General features: G+C 40.8%; 1 protein-coding gene across 1 annotated transcript in view; it reads left to right on the forward strand.

The window, feature by feature from the left end:
- The window catches only part of LOC126483621 (trafficking protein particle complex subunit 13), a 215,589-nt gene extending 192,437 nt beyond the window's left edge, over positions 1–23,152 (forward strand). Inside the window, exon 10 of the mRNA XM_050106665.1 lies at positions 23,008–23,152. Coding sequence (XP_049962622.1) covers positions 23,008–23,103 — 96 coding nt within the window. The 3' untranslated portion in view covers positions 23,104–23,152. The remainder of the gene's footprint in view (positions 1–23,007) is intronic.
- The last annotated feature ends 1,671 nt before the right edge of the window (positions 23,153–24,823 follow it).

The following is a 24,823-nucleotide window of genomic DNA, read 5'->3' on the forward strand; positions in this document are numbered from 1 at the left end:
ACTGTGAACAAAACTCGAAATGTTTATCTTTGTCATCATCATTGAGCTTCTGCACTAGCTCCAATTTGAATGGTTTCAAGACAGCTTCTGTTGCAGGATTTTCCACACTGTCATTAACCATTTCACGTTCATGGGATGCACGATGCACCAATTTCTTTGGACTCCTTATGAATGTCTCTTATGTGCTCCACATTGACTTCACTCACACTGGGACGTCCACTTCTCTTTGCCGATCACAAACAACTTGTCGTAACAAATTTGTTGTGCCAGTGGTAAATGGCCTTTCTTGTTGGTGGCTGCTCACCGTACTTGGTTCTAAACATTCGTTGAACAGCTGTAGCACACTTGTTTGTTGAACTCCAACACACAGAGAGCTTGCTCTGCACCTGAACTCGCCATGTTTGTAACTACCAAATTACCAAACTACACTGTCTCTGGCGGTATACATGAAAAAAACTTTCTGGGTTTCTCTTCAAAATGACATATGCACAGTGTTTGGTTCTCATGTAATAAATAATTGAAAGTGTTCCCGGACTTGATGTACACCATGTAGACGGTATCTCAGATTTTAATGGAAATAAGTTCTACTATTCTTACAAATCTGCTATCAGTACCCCAAGGACCCATGAGCATGTCAATCATGCTGAATATAGGATTCGGGTTTCAAATTATTTAATGTTTTGTATTTATTCATCCAATAATCATCTTACAATGTTACTGGTTTTGTTATCACAATACATTGAAAATAAATAACTCAGAATATACATACACGCAGAACATATAATTACGTTTTTATAAGGATATAACAGGTGGTTAGCTATGGCCTTTGTGAAGGAACCATCACATCATTTTCCTGAAATAGGAACCTAAATCAATATGGCTAGACAGAGTAAACTCTGTCCTCCCAAATATGAGATCATTGTCTAAACAACTACACCGCTTCATCCAGTTAGTCCATATTGTACAATGTTCTTTGAAGTACATACAGTGTGCTCCAGATAGCTTGTAATGTAAAACATAGTTCGCTCTTCATTGCTGCTCACTCTAAGACCTTTTGCTGGTGACTCCTGGATCATGAACATGCTTCTGCGCCCTTTGCACTAATTACAGTCTGTTCAGAAAACATGATTTCAGGCCCATAAACAAGCAACAACTATGCACAGTGAACATCTTCATGTTCTCCCCTTACTCAGCTGAAAAACTGAGTCAGCATCCCCCCATTATGAATGAGATTTTGAACTCAGGAGAATGATAAGACATTACTACCAGGCACTAGAGGTTTTGGCACATTATTTTCTTGTAAAAGCATTACATTGTGATCATGTACGTAATGTTACAGGGTGACATACCTATCACCTTTCATTATTAACCACTACTGTGAGTGCTGTATGACATCACCAATGGATTTGGCATATATTAACATATAACTTACATACCGCCTGAAATGAAAGACTCTTAAGATATCCCCCATTTCTTAGGAAAACCATCCCTAAAGTTCATGACGCGCAATTGTTCAGAATTGATGGGATCGATAGTTAATTGAAAATTGAGCGTTGTTCATCATCATATATGGAATCCACAAATGCTTATTTTCATAAAAATTGGAAAATTTACAGCCATCGCAGATTTCAATGTGAATAAGTTCTGCTTTTCTTACAAATCTGCTATCAGTACCCCAAGGACCAATGAGCATGTCAGAGAACCTGTATTCGACTACCAAATGCATTATACAGTCTCTACATATCGTAATTGGTGGGAGTAATAGGGTTAATGAGATGAGTAAATTGAGAAGCTATAACAAGGTAGGCCAATAAATTTCTCGAACAGCTTGTATTAACAAAGAATTAAACTTTTAATCCATGGTTGCTTTACAATGGCTCTCTCACTTACTCTTTTACATGTCCTCACTTTCCTTCAAATAAGTAGATAGACAGTGCTTCTCTTGTAAACATTTGAAGAAAACATACTTGCAGCACCAAGAACATCTTCCAATTGATGAACATACCATAACTGCTGGAAATCCTCATTGAGTTCAGAACAATAATATGATGAGCACGCAATGAGAATAATATAACTGTCCCTGGGTGCATTCTGTCCTGCACCTCGCTGCAAGAAGTGATGAGCAGTCAGCTGTCTGGAGTCCCTCATGATGATGGATTTGCAGCAATCTTACTCAGAATTGTTTACACACAGTAAGGCTTAAAATTTTAATCTTTTATAATCCAAGTAGTACCTTCTTATTATTCCTTAGTGATTTATTCATTTAATTAACCCTCCTACTCTTACCAATTTCAATATGGAGAAAAATACAAATGAAAACAAATGAACTGCAGAACGCCTGTGGCAATCAAATATGGTTGTCTTTTCCCCATCTAGACACCAGTGTCGCTTTGCCAGCAGCACTTTTATTGAACCAGGTTTATGTTATTGGTATGTAAGCAGTAGTCGTATAAGTTTATTTCCACAATTTCAAGGAAAATATGCATTCGTTAACTCTGTATATGATGACAAAAAATGCTCGGTTTTCAGTTAATTATTGACCCCATCAGTTTTGAGTCAGTGGTACCGAAATGGGTAGTACTGATACAAAGTATCTTATAGAGTCTTTCATTTTAGGTTATACAAAAGTGATGTGACAGATACTAAGCTGAATCATTTGGTGTATCTAAGGTCTTCTCGTTGTAAGTAATCTTCAGTTGTGTAATATGCATTACTTGTGAAGAAGAATGCCTTTTTAAACAGATGTATTTTAGCATCTTTTTCTTCTCCTTCCTGGGACGTTTTGTAATACAATTTTGCTCTTTGGTAGAACATGCTGTTCCGAGGTTTTCCTTCTTGGTAAATATAAGTCCAAACTGACTTGTTCCATGATGACATATAGACCTATTAGTGAAATACTTAGTAATTTTTTTCTGGATATACTCAAAAGTTTGGTAAAAGTATTCACTTGCTGCACTAAAGATACCAAGGTTTTTAAGCAGCTCGTTACAGTGAGCCTGACTCCTACTTCTGTGTATTATTCTTGGCCTTTTTTCCAAATTGTGTGCATGTTTTGTGCTTTCAGTCCACAGAAAAGAATCCCATAGCTGGAAATGGCCCATACAGGAATAGTATGTCACCACTGGACATAGGCTGATACAGAATGATAATAGGACCCTGAGAGCATAACATGCTGATGATATTCTCTTTTTTCACTATCTTTGCATGTTTTTTCCGTGCTCAGTATTCACCCCCAAAAACTTTGTGTTTGTCACACTTCTGTAGATTAGTCATATACGCTTAATGTGACAGTTGTTTTCCCACTTTATGCCAAAGTGGGTACTGTTTCTTTTCTTTATATTTGATGTTAATTCATTACCTGCTGCCCAATAATAAACATCCTTGTTGTTTTCATTTGCTTTCTCTAGTAAGAGTTCTGGTGTTTCATCAGTGACTGATTTTTGCTGTCATCAGAAAAGACAACTTTTCCCCCCTGAATTATACTGTCTGGAATGTCATTGATACGTATTAAAAACAGAATTGGATCCAATACACTGCCATGAGGAACACCTGTGTGTGTGTGTGTGTGTGTGTGTGTGTGTGTGTGTGTGTGTGCTTCTTGTCTGACAATTGTTTTTCTATAAATTTAGCAGCAGAAGGTGTGTGAACACACTATACCTTTTGCACACTGTTTTCCAGGCAAGACTGGAACCACTCATATGGCCAATTCATAATTTACCCACTTTGGAAAGGAAACTATTAGTCATTAAAATGTTGTCTGTGTGTCCATGTAATTCATTATTCCAACTTTCATAACTGATTCAATTATTTTTGAGAATGTAGAAACTGATCTGTAGTTTTCAATACTTTCAGCAATACTGTCCTTTTGTAAGGACAGACTTCATACTTTAGGTATTCAGTAAAAATAACTGAACTAAAGTACTCTAATATTATGTTTATTAATGGGTCTTGTATGCTGTCCATGCAACGTTGAAAACAGAGACTGGAACCTCATCTATGGCTGCTGACTTCTCATTTTTAATTTCTGTATTACTTTCCTTTCTTCAAGCTCTGTTGTGGAAAACATTATTGTGTTGCTGTGAATGTCATATTGGGTGCTACATGTGTTTTAGGAAGATTTGATTGCAACTCCTCCTCAATACTATATAAATATTCATTACAAAATTTGCAAAGCATTAAGGATTTTCTGTTATCCTATCCCCATTATAGTTATGTATACCTTTTCCAGCTTAGTGTTTTATGTCATTTCACCTTACTGTGCTTTTATTTTTTGCATTTTATTTTATTTTGTCATTTAATGACTTTTTGGCAGCAAGCACAATCCTCCTGCATATTTTTTTATATCTGTGATAGTAATCTAGGAATTGTGGATTATGTCGTGCTTTTGTAAAGAACCAAGAAATTTAAATGTTTGGGACACTATTCTAATACCCACAGCTGACCATCTATTTTCCTTAGGTGCTGCTGGTGAAGTGACTAGTTTTGGAAATATCTCCTCAAATGTTAATTTGAACAATGTGCAGAATTTAGAAAACTGAGCATATACATTATTTTCCATATAGCCCTCACCCCACCTTTGAATTGCCAATGTCCTAGAAAAAACAGGTATGTAATGTGTCAAGATTATTCTTTTGGAGATTAGTTGTGTACAGATTTTTATCCAGCATGTCTTTAGCTTTATCATCTGACTGTATACCCCCAAGGAGGCTCTCCGCTCTTTGGAAGGTTGTGATTGGCTACTACGGTGCCCCACCCTTTGCAGCATCTTTTTCCTTCATGCTGCATGCCTATCTTCTTGCTATTATTTTTCTCCTCCATTGGGGTATATGTCTGGGATAATATTGGAAATGTGTTCTGAATTTTCAGCGGCCGCTATAAGAACAGTCTCTCCACTGTTTTTCGTCCTCCCTCCCTTTTTTCCCCCTTCTCCTATCCTTCCTCCGTTTTGGTGTTTGAGGTTTCTCTTTTTCTTCTTCCTCCCTGTGTGCTCCTGAAGCCCAGGCCACATGTGACGCATAACAGGTGACTGGGTAATGCTTAATTCCCAGTCCTAGGTTGACAGTTGGGGTTCGCATGTACCCCCTGGTACAGACGATGCCCAGGAAAGGACATTGGCTGAGCTGCTACCTTCCCAAATTGCCGATTAGTCCCTTTGTCAGGTGTTCGGGATGTGTGACATGAGGTATGAATCACCTAAGATGGTGCGCCCCCTTCTGAGGGGATGGGGGTCTCCCAGTTAGAAGGGGCACACCATCAAAGAATGCTGGCAATCATATGGGGTTTTCTTGCAATGAAATGATCGTCATCTTCACATTCAACATCTACCAAATGTAAAAGGAATTAGCCTAACGAGTACTCCCAGCTGCACCACAGTTCCTCATCATTTCACATGCTGAAGACAGTCAGTTCTTTGCTGCGGTACATCCCTATATTATTCAGAAATGTGTTGATAGAATTGCTGGCCCTGTGAAATCCTGCTCTCATTTACAAAATGGCACTTTGCTTTTGGAGATTACTTCTGATTCTCAAGCACAACAACTGCTTGCAGCTTCACTTCCCCATGGCCATCCTGTTCATGTTGAGGCCCATCAAACACTGAATTCTTCCCGATGTATTATTTACACTAGGCTGCCCGATAGTCTGATCGAGGCAGATATCCAAACGTACCCCTCTGATCAGAGTGTCATTGCAGTACATCGGGTGACCAAAAAGGTAGATGCATCCTTAGTGCCCACACACTCTTTTTCTCACTTTTGATAGAGTGGTGCTTCCGTCAAAGATCAAAGCAGGCTATGAAGTTATCACAGTCCGACCATACATTATGAACCTGATGCAATGCTACCAGTGTCACCATTTCAACCACATCAAATGTCCTGTCGACACCCGGCCAAATGTGTAACCTGTGGTAGGGATGCTCATGAGGGCAATAGTCGACCTCCTCCTCCCTACTGTATCAACTGCGATGGTAATCATGTCGCCTCGTCCCATGATTGTCCTATGTCCCATGTTTCTCTTTATCCAGGAGATCTAGGTGAAGGAAAAAGGGCCATACCCAGTCACTCGCAAGTTGTTGGCCAGTCAGAAACCGTGCATTCTACCATCCAGCACCTACAGTAGTGTTCTTGTTACATCTCGCTCCATGTAGGACATGACCAAGCAGACATGTGACCTCAAATTCAGCACCATGGTTGTAAAATTGCCCAATGTCATGGTAGCAGTCCTGACTCCTCCTCCAGGTGTGCAACAAGCCACCAAACTTTCGTCTCACTGGGCGAAGTCACCTGTTACACAACCAGCAGGCCAGAAAGGACAGAAGGAATACTCCCATGAAGACTTCCTACGTCCCTCCAGCCAACAAACATCTGAGTCTTCCTATGCCAAATGGAAAGTCTCCAAGAAGTCAAGCAAAGGCAAACAGTCTTCTCCTTCACTGACTCAGAGATCTTCTTCAACGGTGTTGCCATGTGATACCCTCATCCGGCTGGCCTCCATGTCACCGGTGTGCACCTCATCCATTTTTCTGCCCTTGACTCTACAGACTAACAGAAGGAGAATGCCTTTGTTGATCTCATGGAGCAGGATCCTCCAGCCTCTGTGCCCTATAGGAATGAGTCTTCAAAGGCAGCCGCTGAGGTGACACTGCCTCATTTTTCCCTCCTTCCCTTTCATCATTATGACTCTCCTCCAATGGAATGGTTGTAGCCTTCAGTCCGACAAAGAGGACTTATGGCTGCTCTTAGATCACAGCATCTGCTTGTTCTCTGCCTCCAGGAAACAAAATTGTGTCCTCATGACCGCTTCGAGCTCTCGCATTTCTTCCCAGTCCGCTTTGACCTTCCTCCCAAGGAGGGTATTCCATCTCATGGGGGGAGACATGCTGCTCATCGGAGATGATGATCATAGTCAACCAATCTCCCTGACTACCCAGCTTCAAGTTGTTGTAGTCCACATTTTCCTTCCTCACTTGATCTTTCCCCTTTGTACTGGATCTCCATTGTTTGATGTCACCAGGATAGATTTCCTCCAGCTTATTGGGCAACTCCCTCACTCCTTTCGGTTCGGTGACTTTAATGCACACCATCCCTTTTGGAATTCTCCTGTCAGAAAAGTGCCCTCTTTGCTGACTTCTCAATTAACTGAACCTCATCTGCCTTAACACAGGAGCACCCATGTTCCTATTTGGGCCTCTCCTGCACTGCCCAGCTTGCCCATTATCTCGAGTGGTCCATTCTCTCTAACAAATATCGAGCGACAATTTCCAGTGTGCTATCGGATTGCTAACTCCTACCGCACCTACATGCACATCCAAATGACAGTTTTCTAGGGCTGGCTGGAGGCTTTACTACTCCCTGGAGACTACCAACGAACACCACTCCCCCAGTTGTGAGGACCAGGCAGAATATCTTACGAACATTACCCTTACTGTTGCAGAGTGTTTCATTCCTCGCAATTCCTCTCTGCCGCTCCGTGTCCCGGCCCCTTGCCTTCCTCCATCAGAATGAGTGGAGGGGGCTTGGGTGATACCTTTCTCTTCTCAGAATGATGAGTGCTACAATGCCACCTTTACATAGATCATGCTCTCACTTCATCCCGATCCTCCATCCCAGGGCCGGACAGTTTTCACATCCAGATAATGCAGAACCTTTCTCTTGTGGGCAAGCACTTTCTCCTTCATATGTACAATCGCATCTGGGCAGAGGGCACATTTTTCAGATGATGGCGTGAAGCCACTGTAACACACATACATAAGCCTGGCAGGGACAAACACCTTCCTTCTAGTTACTGCCCCATGTCTCTCACCAGCTGTGTTTGCAAGGTGATGGAATGTATGATTCTTGCCTGGCTGGTATGGTGACTAGAGCGTCACAATTTACTAACCACTGCACAGTGTGGATTTTGAGCACGCCGTTTAGTGATTGACCATCTCATCACTTTGTCAACCCCTGTCATGAATGGTTTTCTGCAGAAATACCAGACTGTAGCCATGTTCTTCGATTTGGAGAAAGCCTATGACACCTGCTGGAGGACTGGTATCCTCTGTACTCTCTGCACGTAGGGCTTCCATGGCCACATGCCCAGTTTTGTTCAGGAATTTTTAAAAGACCGAGTTTTCAGGGCAATGTGGGTTCTGCCTTGTTTGACATCTTCATCCAGGAAAATGTGCCTCAGGGTTCCGTCCTGAGCATCGCCCTCTTTGCTATTGCCATTAACCCTATAATGGCCTGTCTGCCACTGGGCATCTCTGGCTCCATTTTCATTGATGATTTAGCGATCTATTGCAGTTCTCCACATACTTGTCTCCTTGAGCTGCATCTTCAGCGATATCTTGATCATCCTTACTCATGGAGCATTCAACAGTGGCTTTTGCTTTTTCACTGACAAAACCATTTGTATGAATTTTTGGTGGCACAATTGGTTTCTTCCACCGTCTTTACATCTTGGACCTGTTGCTCTTCCATTCGTTGGAACTAAATTCCTGGGGCTCATGGTCGATAGCAAGCTTTCTTGGTCTTCCCACGTGTCTTACCTGGCTGCCCACTGTACATGGTCCCTCATTGTCCTCTGTGTCCTCAGCTGTACTTCCTGGGGAATGGATTGGGCCACTCTCCTCTGTTTGTATCAGTCCCTTATCCATTTGAAACTAGACTGTGGGTGTTTCATTTATGCATCTGCATGTCCATCCCTCTTACACCGTTTCAATACTATCCACCATCGTGGCATTCATTTGACCACTGGCACCTTTTACACTAGCCCAGTTGAGAGTCTGTATGCCAAAGCTGATGAACTACCGCTATCATACCACCGTGACTTTCTTTTCGGCAGATATGCATGTCGTTTATCAGCCATGCCTGGCCACCCATCCTATGCCTCCTTCTTCAGTGACTCCTTTCATCACCAATATGGGGCATGTCCCTCTTGTCTGTTACCTCCTGGAGTTCAAATTCAGCTCTTGTTCCAGCAGCTTGACTTCATGCTACCTGCCACTTTCCCGATGGGTGTGACCCCTCGGCTTCATGCGGCAGCCCGTTTTCACCTTGGCCTTCACTCACTTCCTAAAGACACTACGCCAGGCTCAATCTATCACCGTAACTTTCACAACCTTTGCACAGAACTTTGTGATAGTACCTTTGTGCACACTCATGGTTCTTGGACGAACTTTGGTGTCGGGTGTGTCTTCATCATTGACACTAAAATTTTTCAGTATTGACTTCCAGAGCACTGCTCAGTATTTACAGCAGGACTCTTCACCCTGTGTCAGGTGACACAGTACATCTGGAGACATGAGATCTTCAATTGTGTCATCTGCTCTGACTCTCAGTGCTATTCAGAGCCTCAGTATACCATACACTGTTCCTCCTTTAATGCAAGGGGTCCAGGAAAACTGTCACTCTTGATGTTATTGTGGGTACCGGATCACATTGTTCTGACAGAAAATGAGCCTGCTGACACTGCTGCCAAGGCTGCAGTCCTCATACCTCTGCCCGCTAGTTCTTTCATTCCCTCCCATGATCTGTGTGTTGCCATCTGTCAGCAGGTGGTGTCACTTTGCCATCATCCCTGATCCTCCCTTCATGGGAACAAGCTCCAGGAAATTAATCCTCTCCCATTCGCTTCAATGATCTCCTCTTAGCCCTCTTGCCACAAGGAGATCATTTTAGCCAGGTTGCATATTAGACACTGTCTTTTTAGCCATCACCATTTGTTAAGTGGTGCTTCCCCACCACTATGTGCTCAATGCCCTCAACCTGTGACTGATGGATTGCCTCTTTTTTAACACTTACGTTCTCATGTTTGCCATCAGAGTTATCAGTTGTTTTGGCAAACAACATGCAGGCTGTTGGCTGTGTTTTACTTTCTATCTGTCATAGCAGTATAGTGAAGGACATATAATCTCTAGTTCAGGACACCATTTCTCTAGGACGTATTTTATCGACCTTCCTCCGAGTGCCTGTTTTTGGCTGTCTTTCCTTCTGTCAGTTGGGCGTAGTGTGTAGTTGTTCTGAACTCTTCTCTCTAGTTTTTGCAGACAAAGATAAAATAAAAACAATCTGACAGTAATTATCGGAAAGGCTAAGATCTCGCACAAATACTTCACAATTTTCCCTGTTGGTATCTGTAAGCACATGGTCTAAGACTGATGCTGCTGAACTTTTTGATACACTCATTTGTTCCACAAGATGTGCTCAAAGTATTTAGGAAGTTACACAAGATGTGCTCAAAGTATTTAGGAAGTTAGTACTAATTTCATCATCAATACCTGTGTTAATATAGATGTCTCCACATCTCATAATGTTAATTTTGATGGCTGCTGCCCCTTCCAGGACTTGAGTTGATTTATTGACGAAAGTGTGCACATTACCACTATGTGAGCGGTACACACACTATCTCCTTATGAATGTCTAGCTTCATTAATTTTACTGGTTGCCAGTTCAAAATATTAATCTACACTAATTGTGATCATATCATTTCCAGCTTGAAAATGTGTGCCACCTATGATACAAATACACAATCCTGTACCTACCCTTCAAAGCAGTTATACAGTAGCAACTTCGACATTCATATGACTATAGCACTAGATGCTGTATTTCATTGTGTCTATACAAGTGTTCTGCAATGCATATCACCAAGATTTTTGAAGAATTTCAAAGTCTGTAATTCAACTTCAAGCTGGTGTACTGTATTTTCAATAGAGTGCATGTTTTGATTAATAACAGATAATTCTGAGCAAATTTCTGTGGTGTTTGTGCACTCCATTGTGGTACTTTCTGTCTTTCGTATACCATTGAAGAAATCTCCCAAATGATTGAGATAGTCTTAAGGCTGAGAGACTGTTGTAATAATTTATCCTAAAAATAACTTAATCCTCCTTCCCATGACAAGAGGTGTTTGACCATGTGATGCCCACAACCTCCTGCTATGCTCTCACTAATAACTCCACCAACCTTCCTTTCACAGTCCTGTCGAGGTGCAGACTGTGCCTAGTGTAGTCACACCTCTCAATAGTCCCCATCAGCACCAGTGCAATGTGCACCCAATAGCCAGTCATCAGCAGCCTCTCAAGTATCACATTAACTTGTCATACGGCATGCTAAGATGAGGCTGATCATGCTGCTGGTACAGCTCAACTATCTCACATTGGTTCTACCAGTTAGGAAAGCTATCTTACTCAGTTACAGATCCTGTCCGTATCCAAGCTGCACCCTGCCTGTTCATTATCACTACTTGATAATCTCTCTTGAAATTCTTACAAAAAATCTTAACTCTCAATTTCCTGATTCATCTTGGCACTGAGCTTGAAAAAGCTCCCCTAATTTCTCCTGTAATTGGTGACTACACTTCTGTTACATAGCACCAGTGCTCTCTTCTTCCACACATTTGTGCTTTTCCTATCTTTACTACTCAAGGGCAGAGTCTGCAGCACAGTACCTACTTCTACCAGGCCCCTCTCCCCTTACCTCAGCCAGCTACCTGTTCCTGGTAGACACAACAAAACTGTGAGAGCATGCCTTCCTCCTGCTAGCCTTCCTGCCAACAGCTAATTTCCGAACATCTCTGTCACCACAGCTTTCCTTCATCCTCACTAGCTCTCTCTTAGCTTCATCCAAATGTGTGTAAAGTGCATGGATCTTCCTTTCCTGCTCCTCTATTGACCTATTCCAGCTGCATATTTTGCAGTTCCAAGAGAGGGCATCACTGACCTCCACAGAGCTCTCCCCAGTATACTTCCAGACCCCCTCCAACCCCACCTCTGTGAAAGCATTTTATTACTATTTGTACGACAACTTACACAGTTCCTATTCATAGTCAAAAAAAGTATCTATAGCAAAGGGAAAAACTCTGAATATGTGAAACTAAAAGAATATTCTGTGGTGTATTTAGTCCCTTTCACTATAAAAGAATGCAACAACCAGTAATGTGTGGAGTTAACTACAAGCCTCAGTTTAATTATGTCAGACATGTGTAAATGAAATGTTAGTCAGAATTTGCACCTAACAGAAATTCACAATAACACAAGTTAATTCCTAAACGTATTGTAGAGATGCCAAATCTTCACTTTTGTGACAATCAAGAGATGCTATTGTAGGTATTCACAGCAAAAGGTATTATAAAAGTACACAAGGATGCGCATGGTTCTCTTCGTGAGTTCAGTACACAAACAAAAGTTAGAACAGATAATAACAATCATAAATTCAGTTTACACATAAACTTTCACTATAATAACCATGAAATATACTGAAAAGGTTATCAAAATGTGAAACAGACAAAAATACAGTAAAAACAAGACGAAAACTTATGTTTCAGCAAGTATTAAAAACAGGCTTGTCACTCAAGTGCTATCTAGCCATACTTGCTGCTCTTGAAAACAAAATGTCGAAGGAAATTTGTCTACAGACTGAGACCCATGCAGTGAAGTTGTGTCATGATGTAGTATAACATTATCAGGCTGCAGTGACACACTCTGTATCCAGAGTCTGGTCTCTGCAGCTGTCCTGTGAGGCCAAAGTTCCTGCCTTAACACAAATAAGATATCTCCTAAAGACATATTTTTCACGTATGTTTGATCGATGATAATTGGACCTAGCTTCCTACCATACCACAGCAATATGCTGTCACGTTGTGATATAAACTTTGAGCCATCATAGTAATGTGCTGTCACTTTGTGATATAAACTGTGAACCATCATTGACAAGCACGGTAGTCAGCTGTAAATTTCATTACAGCACACAAATTGGGATGTTTAATGTAAGAGCTCACTTAGGTGACAAGCACCTGCACACACATAGTTAATTGTCTTGTATAATACTGTAGTGCAGGGGTGGGCAGGAATCCTGCACGTGTGCGGTGCACTTGCTCGTGTGCAGTTAATGGGTGTTCTGCATGCACACAGGAGCAAGCTGACCACCCGCTTCTCTCTCCTCCCCCCCATACCGTCTCTCCGCTCCTTCCTCTGTAATGCGTTTTTATTTCCTGGCTTGCTTTATTGAATGAAGGAATAAGGTTAGTAGCAGTGCTTGAAAGAAATCATGGTTTGAAAGAGTATCTATTACCTACGATACATTTTATTTAATTATCACAGGTGGGGTTTACAATACGGTTAATGTCTGGAACAAAATTTCTACATGCAGACAAACGCAAACAGTTACGTAAATTTTCATGAGTGATGTTTGCTCTTAACCGAGACTTATTAATTTTCATAACAGAAAAAATCTCTCACAAACCTATGTCGAGCCAAACATTGACAATATCTTCGCGGCTTCACGATGGAGATGAGGAAACAATTGCTGTGGAAAGTCATGATAAAAGTCTATTACACGTCTTGTCAAAAGGAATTTGTCTCTCAGACGAGAATTACATTCCTTTGTCCTTTAAATACTGATTTATTGGTATTCTCAGCTCAAAACATCTTTTGAGTACATTACCGCGGCTAAGCCAGCGGACTTCACTGTGGTATGGTATGTCACCGTACTCTTCCCCAGTTTCAGCTAAATATGTGTGAAACTGCCTATGTGTAAGCCCGTGAGATCTCAAATAATTAACTGGCTGAATAACCACTTGCATGATGTCCCCCAGTTTTGCTGCTTTTGCACTGAGTACTTCTTGGTGCAAAATGCAGTGGATGCTGTACAATGATTCTTCTGTATGCTGTAGCCTTTTTCTTAGCAATCCAACAAATCTCATTTGTTCCCCTTTCATTGCAGGTGCTCCATCTGTTGTCACCAACACCAAACGTTCCCAGTTTAAGCCAGCTGAATCGTTAACTTCTTCAACGGCTTTTAGAATGTCTGCGCCGGTGGTCATGCTTTTTAAAGATATCTTATCTAAAAAAATCCCCTGTTACGTGCCGAACAGTGTCCACGCCGCAGACATAAATCACTAATTGCGTGGTGTCTGAAATAGCTGTGGATTCATCAAGTGCGATGGAAAATTCAATAAACTCCTGCACTGCACTCCTTAATTGACGGTAAACGTCACCTGCCATGGCACTTATTCGACGACTTACAGTCCGCCGAGAAAGAGTGATAGCTTGAAACTGATTTGCATTCAATGGGAAAAGTAAATCAGCAGCGTCTTTGATGCACTCTTTTATAAATTAGCAATCAGCAAATGGTTTTCCAGCTATCGCTATATTAAGCGCAATCTTATAACTTGCACGTACCGCTGGGCTATCATTGTTGTCATCCTGAAAAATTGAAAACAGTGCTCCATAAAATGTTAAATCAGTTAGATGAGAGACATGACGAAAGAAGGTCGCAGATCTCTCGTGACAACAGCAACTTATGTCAGATTCATCTAGTATCGTCAGATCGCTCTTCTTAAGCTCAGTGAATTTCCCCAGCCACTCAGAATCCGAAAATAAATAGTACTCGTCCTTGTGAAATGTGTTATATTGGCGCTCAATACTAAACTTCCGCTGACCAGCGAGAATACTGCCACATATTAAAAATTTCGAATTTTCACGTTTTTGCTCAAAGAAAAAATGATTCTCCCACTCATTTTTAAAAGAAAGCAAATTTCCACGTCTCTGTTTCCTTGTTTCACCTTGTATTTTCCGATTCTTGAAATACAACGTTCACTAAGTAGTGGTCGCTTCGCATCAATGTATGCAGCTTAGCCTGGTACTATACTACCGCAACCTGCCGGCTGTCGCCACTGCCCCGGTCGACGATTGCACGCGAGCAGCACACATGCAGCGCTGTGTACTCATGAGCCGAGTGCAACGTTTGCCCGCCCCTGCTGTAGTGTAATCATCTCTGACCAATACTCAATTAGATCATCCTTGCAGGGAATGCAGACTTCAGCTAGGTCGTGATGCAACAATCTCTCATATGCTGACCTGTGTATGCTGGTAACTGCATGGGAGCTTATTTCATTAAGACACGCTTATGCCATGTGCCAGAGCGTATCCTATGGGAGTCACACTGGAAAACATACTTTACACAAATATCTCTGAATCAGGTCCAAATTCAGTGCAGCCTTCTTCTCGTTGTAATACCCCTTCAGTGTACAATGATACCAGTCCTAGTTTGGTTTGGCTGCACAATGTGGATGTGGTTCGTGACAGGTTCTGAAACAAACATTTTACACCATTATTCTTATTTATCATGGCATTAAATACTATTACACATCGAAATGTACTGGCAGATTAAAACTGTGTGACAAATTAAATCTTTAAATAGGGACCTTTTCTTTTTGTGGACAAGTGCTCTCTGAGAACTCAGCATGACTCAAGAACCGCCTCCACAGTTTTGCTTCCACCAGTACATCATCCCCTACCTTCCAAGCTTCACAGAAGTTCTCCTGCAGAACTTGCAGGACTGGCACTCCTGGAAGAAAGAGTATTGTGGAGACATGGCTCAGCCCCAATCTGGGGATTGTTTCCAGAATGAATTTTCAGTCTGCTGTGGAGTGTGTGCTCATATCAAACTTCTTGGCAGATTGAAACTGTGTGCACAAGGACAGGTCTTGAGACATGCTTTCGTAGCTCAGTTTGGTAGAGCTCGTGCCTGTGAAAGGTACAAGTCCTGGGTTCAGGTCCGGTTTTGCACACAGTTTTAATCTGCCACGTAGTTTCGTATCAACACACACTCTGCTGCAGAGTGAAAATTCATTCTAGAATCAATCCCCCAGGCTATGACTAAGCCATGTCTCGACAGTATCCTTTCTTCTGGGAGCATTAGTCCTTCAAGTCTCACAGGGGAACTTTTGAAAAGTTTGGAAGGTCTGAGATGAGGCACTGGCGTAAGTGAAGCTGTGAGACCAGGCTTTGAGTCATACTTGGGTAACTCAGTTGGTAGAGCACTTGCCCACAAAAGGCAAAGGTCTCAAGGTCAAGTATCTTTCCAATACACAGTTTTAATATGCCAAGAAGTTCAACATCAGGGGACACTCCGCTGCAAAGTGAAAATTTCATTTTGGACCATTACGCATTGTCTCTACACACTGCCCTATCACTTTAAACAAAATTATTCATAATTGTGTAAAAGTACTGCACAGTCTCCATAATCCAATTACATAGTTGTGATTTGGGTTATATTTAAGTGCTGGTTTACTACCATTTCCAACACAGCAGTGATGTCTTGAATGACTCGGTGTATTGAGAGGTTTTCCCATACAACAACAGAGACCCATTTGTTATTTATTTTTTTACGCATTTATTACCACAGTTTTATCTCCACATTGGAGCACTTAATCAATCCATGTACACAAAAGTCATCAAAGTATTAGCCTGATATGCTTTTTGGCTTGTCTTCTGTTTTCAAAAATGTTTCAAGTTTGGAAGGTAGGAGAGGAGGTACCGGCTGAATTAAAGCTGTGTGTGTATGTGTGGGGGGGGGGGGGGGGGGGGGGATTTGCAAGTCGTGCTTAGACAGCTCAGCTGCTAGAGCCTGTGAAAGGCAAAGGCCGTGAGTTTGAATCTCAGTCTGGCACACAGTTTTAATCTGAAAGTTTCATGCTTCAGTCTTTATGTCCTAGCTGCCATTTCTTCATTAGTAATTGAGTGTTGTTTCCATTCAGATGTTTTTAGTTTGTCTTACATCCCTGATCCAAAGAATTCCCATTTCTTTTCTACCTGATTTGTTGCAGTGTTATATCAGACTATTCTATATCATCCTAGACTTCCTTGGAGGAACTGATTGTGGTTTTATTTTTTCAAAAGGTGTTGAATAGTCGTTTTCGCTAGTCTGGTGTTTGATAGTCTTGATATATATGGTAGAAAAAGGCCATTCTCATTTTTTCCATTGTTTTCTCCAACTGACTCATTTTCCTAGCAGATAATTTCATTAGGCAACAATCTCAGTTTTCTGTTGTTTGATGTTTCTAATTAATGATTTTCTGATGGTTCTTCTGTTTACTTTCTGTAGTTTGTCTGTTTTTCTTTTGGTATTGGACATAATGTTTCACTAACACACATTGTTTCATATTTAATTACAAATCCAAACTATTTACTATTGGTGTTCATCAATATTTTTTTTTCGTAATAAGGTGGACCAGATGATTTGTCGTGGTTGTTTCTCTTCCATTGATTTCTCTCCTATTAATATTTCCCATTGGAATTGCAAGCTACAATTTTGCCAAGAAATTTGAACTTACGTACAACTTTTATTTTTTTATTGTTGTTTAGTCAGATGAAAGGTGCTTCAGTATTGAAGGTTGGCATCATTTATATCTTTTTGAATGAAATTTATAGTCCCACTTACCCTGCTATGTTTCTAGTTGTTTATTTTGGAGTTTAGACTCTTCCACATTATTTGCTGATATTGCAAGGTTACCAACCAAAGCATGGCAGTTAAGTTTATAAATTTTACCAATCTTCTTGCATGGTGAGCAAATCTTTTTACATTCTCACATGAAAAGCGTCTACGCACAATTAAACAGTATCAGTGAGAGTCCCTCCCCTTATCACTCCAGTATGGAACGTAAATGGATCGAACAATTCACCTCTAAATTTAACTCTTGATTTAGTATACTTGAGGGTGATTCCTGTGAGGTAGGTGAGATTTTATGTATACACATGTTCTTTAAGTGTTTCCAGCAATGACTCCTGTTGGACACTGTCATAAATTTTTTCAGAATAAAGAAAAGTGATGATTAGGCACTTGTTTTTAACTCGTCAGTATTTAATGATACACTTAACACTTATTATTTGATTTGGACAAGTTTGCGGTCAAGTTGTTCCTAAGTTCTTGTGTGAGTAATCTATACTACTACACAGAGACAAGCTGTCTAACGTTGTTATCAAAATTTCTTGAAAATAATTTGGTCAATTCAGTTCAGGTTTTCACACAATACTCTAATAAAAAAAAACGTGCGTGCGCGCGCGCCCACGCACACACACACACACACACACACACACACACACACACACACACACAAGTGTGCATGCACTGATCAGCTAGAACATTATGACCACCTACCTATTAGCCAGTATGTACTCCTTTCGCACAAACAATAGCAGTAACACATCGTGGCATGCAAGCAATGAGGCCTTGTTAGGTCACTGGAGGGAGTTGGCACCACATCTGCACGTGTGCACACACACACACACACACACACACACACACACACACACACACACACACCCTAATTGCCGTAAATTGTGGGGAGGGGGCAATCAGCTCTGACATCATGTTCAATCACTTGCCAGGTGTGTTTGATCAGGTTAATATCTGGTGAGTTGGAGGGCGGGGTGGGGCAGCATATCAGTTGGAACTTGCCACTGTGTTCCTCAGACCAATCCATCACACTCCTGGCCTTGTGACATGGCGCATTAGCTTGTTAAAAAATGCCACTGCAATTGGGAAACGTGATCATCATGAAGGGGTGTACATGGTCTGCAACTGGTGTACAACATTCCTTGGCCATCATGGTGCCTTGCACAAGTTCCACTGGACCCCCTGTATGTCCACGTGAATGTTCCCCAGAGCATAATGGCACCACGACCAGCTTGTCACTGTCTCACAGTACAAGTGTCAAGGAGCTGTTCCCCTGGAAGACGGTGGATTCACACCCTCCCGTCAGCATGATGAAGAAGGTATCGGGATTCATCAGACCATGCAACACCCATTTCTGCATAGTTGCCGATTTCATGGTGTTAACATTGGCACATGCAGGGCTCGTCAGCTGCGGAGGCCTATTGTTAGGATTATCGGATGCAATGTGTGTTCAGACACACTTGTACTCTGCTGAGCATTAGTCGGATGTTTTTTCTGCTAGAGTTCACCGTGTGTCCTGTTTTATCAGTCTGCCCAGCCTATGATGTCTGACATCTGTAATGAGGGGTGGACCAAGGTTGAACTTACTTAATTTGTGAAGCTCTTTTGGAATTGTAACAATCTGTTTGTCTGTACATGTACATTACATCCAATTTCTGTCCCATGTGGATAATTCCTTTGTAGTGTGTAGTGTTCTCCCCCACCCCACCCCCCCTCCCCCTCCCCAATGTATACAAATATGAAATGGGGGAAACATTGTTAGCAAAATTCCAGAATAGTTCCTGACAAATTTACTTCAAAATTTTACATGACACTCCAGTAAACATTTGAATGGCCATAGGGTCTGTATTGTTTAGCAAGAATCCCAAAAAGTTCATGATTGATTTAGTCCAAGTTTTTCCATGATACTCTAATACATATTTTTCAAGAACGAAAATGCTGTGCTGTCTGTGAAAATGTGCGAGTTCTTTTCTTTCTCACAGACAGTTTTAACTTCAATAGCAGAGCATTTAAATCATTAGACAAATCAGTTCTCTCATATAAATTCTTTCTCCTTATGTATAATTTTCGACAATTGTATACACAGGAATGTGCTGTTTTGTTTTCTTCCTTGCAGTTAGTTTTAACAGAAAAGAGAAAAAATTGTATTTATGGCTAACTTAGTAATCCTACACATTAGCAGCTTGAACAGCTACTAGCCTCACAGATCCAGCAGCCAGAGAGATATGTCATATGCCATATACCAGTATTCCTGATTTACTGATTCATTTTAAACTACTTCAGTTCCCAGTCAAAGATTTAATTTGCAGTAACAATGAACAAGGATCATGATCAGAGAGGAGGAGGAGGAGGAGGAGGAGGAGGAGGAAAATGAGATGGACAGAGAAGAAAAGAGGAGGGGAGGGCAGAGGCAAGGAATGGACATAGAGAGGAGGAAGGAGAAAGTGGACAGTGAGAAGGGAGATGATGAGATGGAGAGAGAGGGTGAGAGACAGGGCCGAGGGGGGGGGGGGGGGGGGGGGGAGAGTGTGCTGGGAGGAGGAGATGAACAGCGGTAGGAGGGAGAAAGAAGGAGATTAGGACATATATCGAATTCCCATGCATATTTAGCAATTGCAAAGCAGCACTGGATTCAATAATTTTGGATAAAATCATATTTGCAACACAGCATCAAGTCGGAATATCCCTTGATAATTAGTCAGATCTGATCTGTCACTTACTTTGTGTAATGGGTGGATTATCACTGCATCCAATTCCTCATGCATTTTTTCAATATTCTAGATATAGATAATAGGCTTTATAAATGGTGAAGGGTTTGATAATTGGCATATTTTCCATAACACTGCAGCTACTTGATTCTTTTCTTCCACTCTGTATTTGTTGACCAAGCTAATCACAGTGGCCACCTTGTTGTAACTTGGAAGTGTCACCTTTGGTAGTAATGTTTGTCTGCTTTAGATCTCCATACTTTGGTAAACTTTTTAAGGTATTCTGCCCAGATTTTGTATTATCTTGATGTTTATCTGCCATTTCCCCATTTTGTTTCTCACCATAAGCTTCGATGGATTATTTCGTGACTTTGTGACATGCTCTTCTAGTGCAACAGCCATTTATTACACTCGCATAAGTACATTGTAACATGAAACAAATGCCAATAGGCTCACAGTAAAATAAAATAATTGTTCTGAGCTGCAAGATAATTAAAGAACTCACACAACTAATTCAGTGTGCACACAGCTTAAAGTGAGTACATGCCAGTTGCCATATAATAAAATGGATTTGGTGATAGTTACTTCCCTTGGCTATATAAATGTAGGAGGCCGTAGGTACTGAGGCACAACTTCACTTTGCCAATCTCACTTTCAGGGTTATTTAACTTGTACAACAGTAAGAGCAGTCTGCTCCATTATTTGGCAGGGGGTGGAAATATACTCTCAGTGGCTAGAAGAGAACACAGCGTCAGCTGGTCACACATGATCAATCAGCCATTGGGGCTGTGTTTTCCTTCCTGGTAGTGCCCTCCCGAAATGCAGACATAATGTCACTTATCAATAGCTTCAATCTTGGATTAGTACATCTGGCAGGATCGTTTAAATGTTTTGTAATACTCCATTGTCTTATGCTGCCTGAAAGTTCACTTGTCATCTAGCCTTAGTTCTTCTCTGAATTATTTGTATTTCTGTTGTTGGCAATTTATCTTTATCTACTAGGCATGTTTCTTCCTCTATTTAATAGTATCAGTTTCAGCTGTGGCGTTAAACTTATTAATCATCATCTTGTGCTGGTCAAGTAGGTATATTTTGTACCTCTCTGTACTACTTTATTTTTTATTAAATAACTGGTGTGAAAATTCTTATTCCTATTGGCTTGGGAAGAATTATGTTTCCTTTTTGCTGTTAACTTAATTTTCATTTCTCATGTAGAATGACCTAAGCCAGTGTCAACCACTTATAGGAATTTGACATTATAAATTTCCTTGTAGGTTTTGCCCATGGCAGCATGATCAGTTTGGAACTTTCCTAACTTTATATTATTACATTTACTGGTGATTATTTTAAGTGGTTGCCTGATAAATCTGGTAATTTCAAGGATAAAGTCCATTCATCATTGACCATTCTTCTTTGTCAGTTTATAAGTTGGTCGTTTTCCTACCTATGTGTGACCACCTTTCTTATCCTATTCTCACACCAAAATCTTCTAGAAACATTTTTATTTGTACATTAGCTCTATTTGATTTCATTTGATTGAGCTCTTCTCAGTTTTTCCCCATTTCTCCTGTACATTTGTTTTTATCCCTTGTTGGTGCTTACACATTTATGAAAACGTGAAGGTTTTATTCTCTACTTTAGTTGTGAAGATTGCTGTCCTTGAAGAGTTCAAGAAGTAATCCTCTGTCAAGTCTGTTATGTTATTATGGACTGATAACCCCCACTGCATTGAGGGACATTCTGTGTTACTCTTTCTCCCTGAAGGTCCTTTGTAAAGAGAATATACCTGTGATTCAAGTTGGTCCTGATCTGTATTGTGAAGTTCTTGAAGAGCTGTTATTAAGCTGTTGTGTTGATCCAGTACATCTGTAAAATGCTTCAAATTGCCAAGTTTCACTAGTGGTTGTCACAAAGCTTAAAATTTACTGGTTTGTTGAATTTAAGTTATTCTTAGTCTGCCTATTATCTATTGAGCTAACCAAGTGCTCCAACTTGCCTTTTTATTCTTTTATACATGGTCTTCATTGTATTTCTTTATTCAATTTTGTAAAAAAGATTTTCTGTTGCCCCCAGTATTTCTTCTTCCTTTTGGATCTCAATCTTTTTTCATCTGAAATAACCAGTCCTATTGACAGTCTGTTGGTCTTGGTTTATAGACTGGTTTGTTTGTCTGGGAGTTTCTTGATTCAGTTTGTGCAAAGCTCTTTGCCACTGAACAACATCTCTGGGCCTTATACATGCTGTGAGCACAAGTAAAGTTATTTGGATCTTGTGTTAAAATAAGAAATGCGATTGCTGTAATTTTAGTCTGTCGGCTTACTTGGAAGAAGATTGAAAAATATATATCTGAAATATCAGTTAAGTTTCTATGGCTGCATACCCAAAATCTAGTGGATCAAATTTAAACTTGTTTGTAACTGTTCTTCTATAATGATTTTTTAAAGAAGTAATGGGTAAAATAATTCCTGGCTGTTGTAGGGGGCAAAGAAATGGTTACATTTTTTAATTACCCACTTTTTGCTGAAGTCCAATATTCATTTATTACATATAACTCACATCATTTAATACTGTTTGTAATGTATACCTCAATTACTTCAGCTAAGAGATTCACTAGGTGGAACTTTATTGGTCACCACAAGCACTTGTTCACTGTGTGATGAGAACTGAATCAAACCATTTTGCAGAATCTCCTGTGACACTATAACATTTTTAATTACTTAAAAGAAAGTTATTTACGCACTGAAATGCCTTTCATGGATCAAAGGATACACCAGCAACCTATAATTTAGTATTGAATGAACTAAGTACTTCTCACTATATATGTTTGTAACCTCAGTATGAGAAATCTTTATAAATCCAAACTGCAACTGTGGCAATATGTTGTTTATAGTGTTTGTTTAGTTTCTGGTAGTCCATCTGACAAAATTTTGTGTTCTATTATTTACAAAAGAAGTGTAGTTACATAAAAATGTGATTGAGTGACACTGTTTCGTACTCTCCATAGTTTTAACTACTGTTCATTACTTTGAATCATCCACTATTGTTATATTCATTAAATATGATTTTCTTCTTGTGTGTTTCAGAACATATCAGGAATTCGCCTCACAGACATTTTTCTAAAAAGGACATATGATTATGATGAGCTGGCACAAGTATTTGTTACACAGAAATCGAACTGAATAATACAGAAATGATAGATAAAATAAAATTCTAGAAATTCTGTCTAAATGAATAATTATTTAAAATACTTTTCACTGTAAATAATGGGAAATATATTTGATCTGACAGATCTGTTATTTTTTTATTTTATACACACACACACACACACACACACACACACACACACACACACACACACACACACACACACCAAAAAAATTCTGCATCATCTCGGTTCCGAGAGTTCTGGAACATGTACAGAAAATTGGAATAGAGATCAACATAAACATCATTCCCGCCCTTTTTATAGTTCATGAAAACCACACATTGCATGTTGCACCACCATACAGCTAGACCTTCAGAGGTAGTGGTCCAGATCGATGTACCTCTAATACCCAGTACCACGTCCTCTTGCATTGATGCATGCCTGTATTCATCGTGGCATACTATCCACAAGTTCATCAAGGCACTGTTGGTCCAGATTGTCCTACTTCTCAACAGCGATTCAGTGTAGATACCTCAGAGGGGCTGGTGGGTCACGTCACGCATAAACATCCCTTTTCAATCTATTCCAGGCATATTCGATAGGTTTCATGTCTGGAGAACATGATGGCCACTCCAGTCGAGCAATGTCGTTATCCTGAAGGAAGTCGTTCATAAGATGTGCACGATGGGGGCAGTCTGACCGGGTTGCCTCCAAACACGTCTCCGGCGATTGTCAGTTTGAAGCCATATGATGCGACACTCATTGGTGAAGAGAATGTGATGCCACTCGTGAGCGGTCTATTTGGCATGTTGTTGGGCCCATCTGTACTGCTCTGCATGGTGTCGTGGTTGCAAAGATGGACCTCGCCATGGACATCAGGAGTGAAGTTGTGCATCATGCAGCCTATTGCACACACTTTGAGTCATAACACAACGTCCTGTGGCTGCACAAAAAGCATTATTCAACATGGTGGCATTGCTGTCAGACAGGTAGATAGCAGTCATCCACTGCAGTAGTAGTCCTTGGGCAGCCTGAGTGAGGCATGTCATTGCATTTCCTGTCTGTATCTCCACCATGTCCAAACAACATTGCTTTGGTCACTCCAAGATGCCTGGATGCTTCCTTTATTGAGAGCCCTTCCTGGCACAAAGTAACAATGCGGACCTGATCGAACCGCGGTATTGACCATCTAGGCGTGGTTGAACTACAGACAACGCAAGCCGTGTACCTTCTTCCTGGTGAAATGACTGGAGCTGATTGGCTGTTGGACCCCCTCCATCTAACAGGCTTTGCTCATGCATGGTTGTGTCAAAGGGACTGTGTCTGTGGTAAAATATCCACAGTGAACGTCTATCATTAGGAGTTCTGGGAAACGGGGTGATGCGAAACAGTTTTTGGTGTGTGTACTATGACCAATTAGAGATCATAATTCTGTTACATCTTCAATAGGGTAGTACTGTTATTTTCTCCAATTCCCTGTTATGGATTTATAATGCTGCCAATGGCCTTGTCAAAGAGGACAGAGGAACAGAGGTTCAGGGTACTCTGTTACCACTGGGGTGGCTAACTGCCCCAAAGGTCAACGAACCAGCAATGATCAATGGCATGAGGATGCAGAAGGCAATGGAAACCACTGCATTAAAGACACATCATGCATATCTACAAGCGGCCTGTTATGAAAAAGTGTCATGATTATCTCTCCAATAACAAAAAACTTCCAGACTAATCCCCCATTCAGATCTTCGGGAGGAGAT

Source organism: Schistocerca serialis, chromosome 6 (genome assembly GCF_023864345.2).
Source record: "Schistocerca serialis cubense isolate TAMUIC-IGC-003099 chromosome 6, iqSchSeri2.2, whole genome shotgun sequence".
NCBI classification, from domain to species: Eukaryota; Metazoa; Arthropoda; class Insecta; order Orthoptera; family Acrididae; genus Schistocerca; species Schistocerca serialis.